Source organism: Oncorhynchus mykiss, chromosome 10 (assembly GCF_057628025.1).
Source record: "Oncorhynchus mykiss isolate SJ-2025 chromosome 10, ASM5762802v1, whole genome shotgun sequence".
Lineage (NCBI taxonomy): Eukaryota > Metazoa > Chordata > Actinopteri > Salmoniformes > Salmonidae > Oncorhynchus > Oncorhynchus mykiss.
In genome coordinates, this window is record NC_143031.1 from 65,140,105 (window position 1) to 65,150,665 (window position 10,561).

General features: G+C 41.4%; 1 protein-coding gene across 1 annotated transcript; it reads right to left on the bottom strand.

Annotated features, from left to right (window-relative positions):
* Positions 1 to 2,727: 2,727 nt before the first annotated feature.
* On the bottom strand, positions 2,728 to 9,874 carry LOC110534664 (uncharacterized). The gene is made up of 3 exons (XM_021619590.3): positions 6,866 to 9,874; positions 6,175 to 6,299; positions 2,728 to 5,968 (listed from the first exon to the last, which is right to left on the bottom strand). Exons 1-3 carry the CDS (start codon positions 7,122 to 7,124, stop codon positions 4,856 to 4,858), a joined length of 1,497 nt encoding a protein of 498 aa, XP_021475265.3. The 5' UTR covers positions 7,125 to 9,874; the 3' UTR covers positions 2,728 to 4,855.
* Between the last annotated feature and the right edge of the window lie 687 nt (positions 9,875 to 10,561).

The window sequence follows — 10,561 nt, forward strand, 5'->3', positions numbered from 1 at the left end:
CAAACTTTGCTGCTCTGTTTTCAATCGTCCACATGGCTGGTAGAACCTATTCAAGTAGTTAACTAGCTAGCTAACTTCTATGATGAAGGTAGGGCTAGGCATTATTGATATTATTTGTGTCTGTGGGTGAGGGGTGGGGAGCCTACTTCAAGTACTACTTGACTTGTATCTACTTTAGCTAGCTGTATAATTTTTGAGAGGTTTCAAAGATGGACTGACTAGTATCCTCGAGTCAACAGTGTGCTAACTTTACTTCGGGAAAACAGTTATGTTTGCGGTTACCCTCTGGACAGCAGATCATTAGTATAACTAGTAGGCAAGGCTATGAAACCTTGTTTAGTCCTGCCTGCTATGGTGGGTTTTAAATTAATTGGTTTTCTCACGTTTGTTTTTGAGGTATAATTACTGTCATATTACAAATCGCAAACTTAATTTGCAACTTATTTATTCCAGAACCAAAGAGTGTGCAAATCACCTCTCAACTAGGTCAGCTGTTTCAACCTGGAACTCTATTCTCCTGCTGTGGTCCGATTCAGTCATTGGAAGAAATCCTGAAGAGCAGGAGTGTGTGAAGGGTTTTGTCCCAGCCCCCAGCTCTAAAATTTGACTTCATTATGTAATTAACATAGCCTATCTCCGTGATTCGTTATGATTTGTATTCGGGTATGGGCTGGAACAAAAGCTTATACACAGTCCTGCCAATCAGATCTGGAGCTGTGCACCCGTTTAATTCATTATTCTCTGTACTATGGGTACAATTGGGGGAGGGGGGGGGGGTATCGATATATAACTTATGATCCACTCTCAAGTTGAAGTTGCAATGGCGGCGGTTGCTAAGGGAGCAAAAGCCTGCAGCCAAGGCAGCACTGGTCCACACCTGCTCTGTCTGTCGGGTGAGTAGTATTGGTTGGTACTGAATGTGCTTGTAGGTTCCTCTCCATGTGTAGGCTATTGTACAGGCCTGTGTGGTACAGTCTTTCATAAGTGTAGAAGTTTGTTGCATCGTATTGCTTAGTTTATCACGTGTCAACTTTGAATTCAATCTAAGCCACAGATTGTTAACTTCCTCCATTTTGTACTTGACCTTTATAGATGCAGACCCGAAGAAATTCAAGCAGAACTTTGAGAGCAAGCATTCCAAGTCTCCAGTGGTCCCAGTGCTGGTTGATGTACAGGCCTAAGTGAGCACACGCACTCAAATGGACCTACAGCTCAGGCAAGATTTTTTTTTCAACAAGTTAGTTCTGAATTGTTTTATATAATACAGCAGTGCATTCTGACACCATGAACTGAAATAACTTTCACCTTATTCACATAGTTGGCAGAAATGATAAGGGATTCAATAAAGACCTCCACAGGCTGAATTAGAAGAGGATCTGGTAAAATAAGGGAATGTTACTAATATCATCTTAGGTAGCTAGCTAGCAATATAGCTAATCTGCAAAAAGATAGCCTAGTATTCATGGCACATTATAAATATCTGACTGCTACTAGGATAGTATTCTGTACAAGACAAGACCAAATGCATAAATAAAACAAATGTGTTAAATAAAATATGGAACAGTAAATTTAAATGTTCAATATATCTTTTGTTTTGGATCAAGGTAACTAGCTAGCTGATAGCGAAGGTGTCAAATGACGTGCAGGAGCTTGCAGGGATTTGCAGTCTTGAATGATGTCTACTTTGATGTTAGTCAGCATTTTCGTATCTGAGAGTAAATAGAACCGAATGAATAAGTCACCTTGCCCGAGAGATATTTACAGGGTTATCAAAATGTCACTCCAGAGTAAGCCTAGGTTTTATGGGTCTTATGACACGTCCACTGTGGGAGTCAATATAACATTTAAGATTATTGTACATTGTTTAAAAAAATAAGTAGTTGAATAGCCTTATGGACTTATGGACTGGCAAACACCGCTAAAGCCGTTGACTAGTAAATGACCGTGGGGTTCGAGCCCCCCTCGCTTCAAGCATTTTTGGAAAACACTGTCCATGCATACAGTGCATTCGGAAAGAATTCAGACCCCCTTCAATTTTAACATTTTATTACCTTACAGCCTTATTCTAAAATGTATTATATTGTGTGTCCCCCAATTCACACACACAATACCCCATTATGACAAAGCAAAAACAGGGTTTTAGAAAATTTTGAAATGTTTTGGTTCCCTTCCCCAGATCTGTGCCAACACAATCATGTCTCTGAGCTCTACGGACAATTCCTTTGACCTCATGGCTTGGTTTTTGATCTGGCATGCACTGTCGACTGTGGGACGTTATATAGACAGGTTTGTGCCTTTCCAAATCATGTCTAATCATTTGAATTTACAAGTGGACTCCAATCAAGCTGTAGAAACATCTCAAGGATGATCAATGGAAACAGGATGCACCTGAGCCCAATTTCAAGTCTCATAGCAAAAGGTCTGAATACTTAGGTAAATAAGGTATTTCTGTTTATTATTTTTTTTATAATTATGTAAAAAAATTGCTTTGTTATTATGGGGTATTGTGTGTAGATTGATGAGGAAAATGTTTAGAATAAGGCTGTAACGTAACAAAATATGGAAAAAGTCAAGTGGTCTGAATACTTTCCTGATGCACTGAAACATTGTACATGTAAGTGTAGGCCTAAACTTCTATATAATATGGCCTGTACTATAGTAGCAACAATGATTTATGTAGCTGTGTCAGTCTGCATTTTTACATTGAAATCATGGATTTCACGAGGGTTTCAGAAGTGATACATTTTTATTTCCGTAGGACTATAGCCTATCGACAATGGAGGTGTACCATGCAAAGTCCCATATGGATTAATAGGTTACAGCATAAGGAGGACACTATCTGATGTGAATGAATGTAGGCTATAGCTCTACTGTTGATTGGAGTTCCTAATTTACAGAATATGAGAATCAGCGAGTTAGATGACAATCAAATAGAAGTAATTCACCATCTGATACTGATACAGCCAAACGTCTTCCTCAATTAAAACGGTCAATTCTTGTCCTCCGGACTCTTGATAAACGTATTTAAAATAAACTGCAATACTGCCATCTGTAGGATGATAGTGAGAGTACAACGTGTAATCCTACTCTAGTACACTTTAATGCTCATCTTCAAGTCAAATAACACATATGTGATGAAGTAGATGACTATAAAAATGCATATAAAAACGTTGTAGGGCTACATTTAGGTGTACACAATCATATTGCATAGGCTGTATTATATGGATATTAGGTCATAGCAGTGTTTGTCTGCAAGGCTGAAGAAATTAAAATCATTCTTAAATTTTCATTTTCAAGCTGTAGGCTTCAAAACACACAAATGTAATTCTACATTTCAAAAGGGGGGGAAAAACTAATGTGAGATTGGAACCCTTGCCACAATCTGGAATCCATGCCACAATCTGGAACCCTTGCCACAATCTGCGACAATTACATGGCGCTAGACACTCTACATAGAAAGCAATTTGATCAGTCAGTAAAATACATGATGTAGTTGCTTTGATTATCGGTACATGCGGTTACACTTCTGTTATGGATGCTGTTGGAACATTGCCTGATGCTTAGTCTGAACATTCGTCAATTTTTTTGCAAGTATGACCCCGGAGTGTTTACCCAGCCCCACTATGTTTGAGTTCTATACTGTAGTTACAGAATTACTTTGTTGTTGTTAAACCCATCATGGTGGACATAAATATGATGTTGTGGGTAAAAATAAGTCAGCAATGATAAGTCAAGTCAGACAAACATGACTAAACTATTTTGACATGTACAGTAGGTGTTTGTTAGTGTGTGGGTAATTGTAGGTATATTTAGTAAGTGTATATTGGTTATAAAGTTCTGTTTATGCAGAATAGGGTGAAATCAGATGTGATGTATACTAAAAGTCTCAATGATAGCCTTAAAGTAAAATGTGATGTTTATTAAACATAAGTGTTAAATAGACCATGTGAAAACCACACATACACATCAACTAAAAATCTGCATGAACTTGATAAATTGCATTCATTTCCTCATTAAAAGTGTCTTGGGAAAGCAGTTCAATGAATGTAATGAAATAGGCATTTGTGAACATCACATAGCCTACACAGTACAAACAATATGTAACAGACTTTTTAGGCTTATGTGCTTTATACACTGAGTGTACAAAACATTAACACCTGCTCTTTCCATGACAGACTGGCCAGGTGAAACAAGGTGAATGCTATGATCTCTTATTGATGTCACCTGTTAACCCCACTTCAAATCATTGTAGACGGAGAGGAGGAGACAGGTTAAAGAAGGATTTTTAAGCCTTGAGACATGGATTGTGTGTGTGCCATTCAGAGGGTGAATAGGAAAGACAAAAGATGTAAGTGCCTTTGAAGGAGGTATGGTAGCAAGTGCCAGGCGCAGCGGTTTGTGTCAAGCACCGCAACGCTGCTGGGTCTTTCACGCTCAACAGTTATCCGTGTGTATCAAGAATGGTCCACCGCCCAAAAGACATCCAGCCAACTTGACGCAACTGTGGGAAGCATTGGAGTCAACATGGGCCAGCATCCGTGTGGAACACTTTCGAGTCCACGTCCCGACTAATTGAGGTTGTTTTGAGGGCAAAAGGGGGGGTGCAATTCAATATTAGCGATGTGTTCCTAATGTTTTGTACACTCAGTGTATATCACACAATGTCTGGATGCAATATTCTACCCAGGAATATTCAACACTGAAATCTTTTACTCTCGTAATTCAAAATGCATCCGTGGATCGTTTCTGCCCACTACAATGAAAAGTAATCTTAGATTTGATATAAACGCAATAAGCTATAAAGTGGAATAGTTTTTCTGCTGGGGTATCCTGAGGTAGCTCCTCTCTGAGAACCTCAGACGAACAGCCTTTCTCCCATGTGGACCTTCAGGTGTCTCTTCAGGCTGCCAGCCTGGGTAAAGCGCATGTGACACTGGGGGCAGCTGTAGGGTTTCTCCCCTGTGTGGACCCTCTGGTGCCTCTTCAGGCTGCCAGCCTCAGCGAAGCGCATATCACACTGGGTACAGCTGAAGGGTTTCACCCCTGTGTGGACCCTCTGGTGGATCTCCACTTTCTGGAGGCAGCTGAAGCCTTTGTTACAGAACATGCAGAGGAAGCGTTTCTCTTTACTACTGCCTGATGTGTTTCCCCCTCCCTGAGCTCTAGCCCTGTCGTTTGAGTTCAATACCTGATCGAAAAGGACGCGGCAGTGTGAATCGGAAGGCCCCTTCGACGTGGACACTGGGGCCCGATCCCTGAGCGTGCGTACAGGGGAGTGGCTCGAGACATTTGGATTTGTCTCTAAGCTTTCCCTGTAATCTAAGAAATCTTGTGAGTGTCCTTCTCCTAAGTGAGTCTCGTCTGCATTCCATGTAAGAGGAGTGTCGCCCTCCACTTTGACAGTCACATCATCTACCGCTATAACCTCCCCTTTCTTATCTAGGCACCCTTCAGAGTATACACTACTACTGTACTGGTTCCAGTCCCCTCGAGACAGATCAGTCTGTGTCTCTAAACCCAAGGATATGTTGCCAGAGTCCATCTCTGTAGTGTAAAAACAAGACAGATCATCACCACCAGAGTCTAACGCATCACCATCAGTATTTCCACAGGAATTAACCGTCTTCTGGCTCTGGTGAAATACCGGTAAATACTCTGTGCCAGGAGCAGGAGGACAGCCCAGTGGCCCCAGTCTCTCTGCTTCGGATCTGTGGCCAGATCCTGTGTGTAAAAGCCTGTGTGCTACAGTTAAGGTCTCAGTGTCTGTCTCGGACTTGAGGACAGCGTTCGGCGTTCCACTGACCTCCGTGATGCTGCGTCGGGTTCTGGGCGGCGTGGGGGTGGGGTCCTCCGTGGCTACAGGGAGCACTCCAGCCGCTTTAGTCTGGATGTCTGTGCTTTGCCCTGAGTCCTCTCCTTCAGACCTCTCCAGCTTGACCCCAGGCCCTGCATCCTCAGCATCTACAGACTGACACAAGAAGAGGAGGTTCTTACCAGTATATGATTTGAATAGGATAACAGTGTCATAGAGAAGTCTCACAAGGATCCCTATGACAGATAAATAAGGATGTACATGTAAGGAAGTGAATAGCTGAGGGGAGCCTTTCTGAAATAAACGAGACACATTTGACACGCTGTACAAAGTAACACTTTATGCAACACTATTACACTAACCTCTATCACAATAACATGATGGGTTGAGGTTCCACTACCCTCATCAACAGTGATTGGTTGGTCATCTCTCCATGTATTGTGTCCTGCTGGCTTTACAAAGCTCCTATGGCCTCCAGTGAGATGTCCTTCACCCGAGAGAGTGATTGGGGGGGAAATAAGTGATTAGGTTAGCTACTGTCAATGCTCAAAGGTCTATTGACAATGGCCGTGTCTGAATACCAATACTAACATACTTAAACTGTATACTTATTTTGGCGTTTTATCTAGTAGAATTCACTCATCTTTTCTGACTCAAGTTTTTGACAACAGCTGATAATCATAAATTGACGCGTTGTACCAAAATAAACTAATGGTGGGAGTCAATCACTCTTTAGATGACGCATTCGTAGTACTATTTTATTTTTTGCATACTATTTAGTACACAAGTATGGGTATTGGCAGGGATGTAAAATAACACTTCGCATAACTTCTTGATATACTATTTTGAGATGATGTTTCATGCATCATTGTTTTCGATGAGTAAATAATAGGAAATGCAGTAAATCAAGAATCTGGTTAGAATATGATGGATACGTAATCAGAGGAATTATTGCATACTATCCAAAACTGAACAAGACCGAATTCTGGTTAACGTATCTAAGGTCACACACGCGCAGAGGAGAACGGGGCGAGAGCCTCCAGCAAAATGTACCTCTTGCCATTCCTCTGTTTCGGTCGAGGATCTTGACACTACTGGGACGACTGGCGAGGACGCGGTCCCGTGACACCTTCAGTTCCAGTAGCTGAAGTTTCCTCCGCAATGCCCGGTTTTCTTTCTGGCTTTGAGTCATTTCCAAACGAAACACTGCATAGTCGTCGTCTACGAGTTTACAGATATCTGCCACGGCTGCATTCGCTAGCATCTCCATAATGGAGGCTATTTGAGTATGAAAAACCATACAGTTAGCCATGTTAGCGGCTAGTTAACGTTACCTAGATAACGTATATCAACCAAGTCCTGTCTCCAACGCGAATTAAAGAATACATGAGGTAAACGTGTGATGTTGTACAATTAAATTAGTCATAGTTTGAGTTCCAGAGTATTAATAAACGTCTAAATAACACAAAAAAAGCTAACGTTGAAATGATTCTTGGTCACGGTTCACTTCTTCTCTAAATTAGTATTGGGGGATCGCAACCGTGACGTGCATACAACGCCACCTACTGTACAACTTATACTTTGCTTGAAAAATAAAAATACCCCACCATCTAACTACATTCACAAAAAAATCAACAACAAATAAATTAAATTAAAACCACCCTCATCCATTACTTAAATCTATTTAGTCCTACCTCATGTCAACAACCTGAAAGGATGGGACATCACCACTCAACACACCCTGTAACTCTTCTGGTGTCAAGTCTCGCACACCCAAATACCTCTCTGCAGCTGCCACCACAACCTCAATTTCTGCAAGTTACGTTCTATCCCTGCAGTACAGTTGATAACCATTGCTATAAATGCTAAAAATCCATTCTTACTGAAACATACGAAAGTATTCGGCCCCCTTGAACTTTGCGACCTTTTGCCACATTTCAGGCTTCAAACAAAGATATAAAACTGTATTTATTTGTGAAGAATCAACAACAAGTGGGACACAATCATGAAGTGGAACGACATTTATTGGATATTTCAAACTTTTTTAACAAATCAAAAACTGAAAAATTGGGCGTGCAAAATTATTCAGCCCCCTTAAGTTAATACTTTGTAGCGCCACCTTTTGCTGCGATTACAGCTGTAAGTCGCTTGGGGTATGTCTCTATCAGTTTTGCACATCGAGAGACTGACATTTTTTCACATTCCTCCTTGCAAAACAGCTCGAGCTCAGTGAGGTTGGATGGAGAGCATTTGTGAACAGCAGTTTTCAGTTCTTTCCACAGATTCTCGATTGGATTCAGGTCTGGACTTTGACTTGGCCATTCTAACACCTGGATATGTTTATTTTTGAACCATTCCATTGTAGATTTTGCTTTATGTTTTGGATCATTGTCTTGTTGGAAGACAAATCTCAGTCCCAGTCTCAGGCCTTTTGCAGACTCCATCAGGTTTTCTTCCAGAATGGTCCTGTATTTGGCTCCATCCATCTTCCCATCAATTTTAACCATCTTCCCTGTCCCTGCTGAAGAAAAGCAGGCCCAAACCATGATGCTGCCACCACCATGTTTGACAGTGGGGATGGTGTGTTCAGGGTGACATTGTTGCCAAAAAGTTCAATTTTGATTTCATCTGACCAGAGCACCTTCTTCCACATGTTTGGTGTGTCTCCCAGGTGGCTTGTGGCAAACTTTAAACGACACTTTTTATGGATATCTTTAAGAAATGGCTTTCTTCTTGCCTCTCTTCCATAAAGGCCAGATTTGTGCAATATACGACTGATTGTTGTCCTATGGACAGTCTCTCACCTCAGCTGTAGATCTCTGCAGTTCATCCAGAGTGATCATGGGCCTCTTGGCTGCATCTCTGATCAGTCTTCTCCTTGTATGAGCTGAAAGTTTAGAGGGACGGCCAGGTCTTGGTAGATTTGCAGTGGTCTGATACTCCTTCCATTTCAATATTATCGCTTGCACAGTGCTCCTTGGGATGTTTAAAGCTTGGGAAATCTTTTTGTATCCAAATCCGGCTTTAAACTTCTTCACAACAGTATCTCGGACCTGCCTGGTGTGTTCCTTGTTCTTCATGATGCTCTCTGCGCTTTTGACGGACCTCTGAGACTATCACAGTGCAGGTGCATTTATACGGAGACTTGATTACACACAGGTGGATTGTATTTATCATCATTAGTCATTTAGGTCAACATTGGATCATTCAGAGATCCTCACTGAACTTCTGGAGAGAGTTTGCTGCACTGAAAGTAAAGGGGCTGAATAATTTTGCACGCCCAATTTTTCAGTTTTTGATTTGTTAAAAAAGTTTGAAATATCCAATAAATGTCGTTCCACTTCATGATTGTGTCCCACTTGTTGTTGATTCTTCACAAAAAAATACAGTTTTATATCTTTATGTTTGAAGCCTGAAATGTGGCAAAAGGTCGCAAAGTTCAAGGGGGCCGAATACTTTCGCAAGGCACTGTATCACTTGCTGGCCTAACCCTCTACTGGTACAGATCTACTACTCACACCACTCCTCTCAGGATCCCTCCCCTTGACCCATCTTCATCTACTTTCTTCACTGCCTCAGCATATGACAACTTCTGCACTACTCTAACCCTGGAAACCTCAACCTGCCTCTCTCGCACAGGACATTTCTGATCTTCAGCCCCATGGGCTACCCTAAAATTAACACATACCTTCCCAATGCTACACATTCCTTTGTCTCATGCCCTTCTGCACACTTCTCACACCTATGAACCTCCCTCCTACACACTGCTTCCACATGCCCATAAGCTTGACACCTGTAACAACATAATGTATATCGCACAAAAGCTTGTACAGGATAAGTAACATCACTTTGTCAGGCAAAGACTCATCATCAAAACTCAAAAGAACAGACAATGACTGCTGTTTCACCACTCTCACCCCCCTATCTGCGTCGCACCAAACGACAAGCACCACAAACACCGGGAATCTTCCCCTTCAGTTGGTCAACTTTTAAATTTACTGCTTCCCCAGCAATCACTCCTTTCAATGGCGCCCTTTTCTTGAGAGCAAAATAATTCACATTTCTTGCCCCCATTCGTTTAATGCCGAGCGCCTTCTCCCTCTGACCAGCAGAAACACAAATAACTATAATTGAATTCCTCTGTTTTAATTCCCAATTAAAATTAAACACTCTGTCAATTCATAAGAATTTGTAAGACCCTTATTTTATAGGAATGGACAGAGCCCCGTCTTAAAAGTCAAGTAACAGCCTTTATTCAAGAGAGTACTGAGTTCATACACATTTTACCACAGGTTATAAACTGAAAATGACGTCAGCGTTTTCTAAATGTTCCGTCTCTTCTTGACACTGGTAGAAAGGCCCTATAGCTCTCAAGCCTTCCCTCCTCGCCTAGAGCCAAGGTCAGTCAGTGTAGATAAGCATTCTAGACAGTCTGGAGATAGTTCATTCATTTGTACCAAGGAACAGACCGTCATTGTTCTAAACCCTTGACTACATTCACTACATTATATTCAATACTGGGATCAAGAGAGAAAATTCATACATGTACAGTAACATAATAGTATTCTGATTAGTACATCCTGATTGAAATGTATACATAATTAGTCATTATAGATAAAAATTCCCTTAACAATTTACTGCTTCCCCAGCAATCACTCCTTTCAATGGCGCCCTTTTCTTGAGAGCAAAATAATTCACATTTCTTGCCCCCATTCGTTTAATGCCGAGCGCCTTCTCCCTCTGACTAGC

Coding starts and splice junctions, on each gene's coding strand:
- LOC110534664 (XM_021619590.3), bottom strand. CDS start 7,124: ATGGCTAACTGTATGGTTTTTCATACTCAAATAGCCTCCATTATGGAG. Junction 6,300..6,865: donor AAACAGAGGAATGGCAAGAG/GTACATTTTGCT, acceptor TCTCGGGTGAAG/GACATCTCACTGGAGGCCAT. Junction 5,969..6,174: donor ATCATGTTATTGTGATAGAG/GTTAGTGTAATA, acceptor TTCTTGTGTCAG/TCTGTAGATGCTGAGGATGC.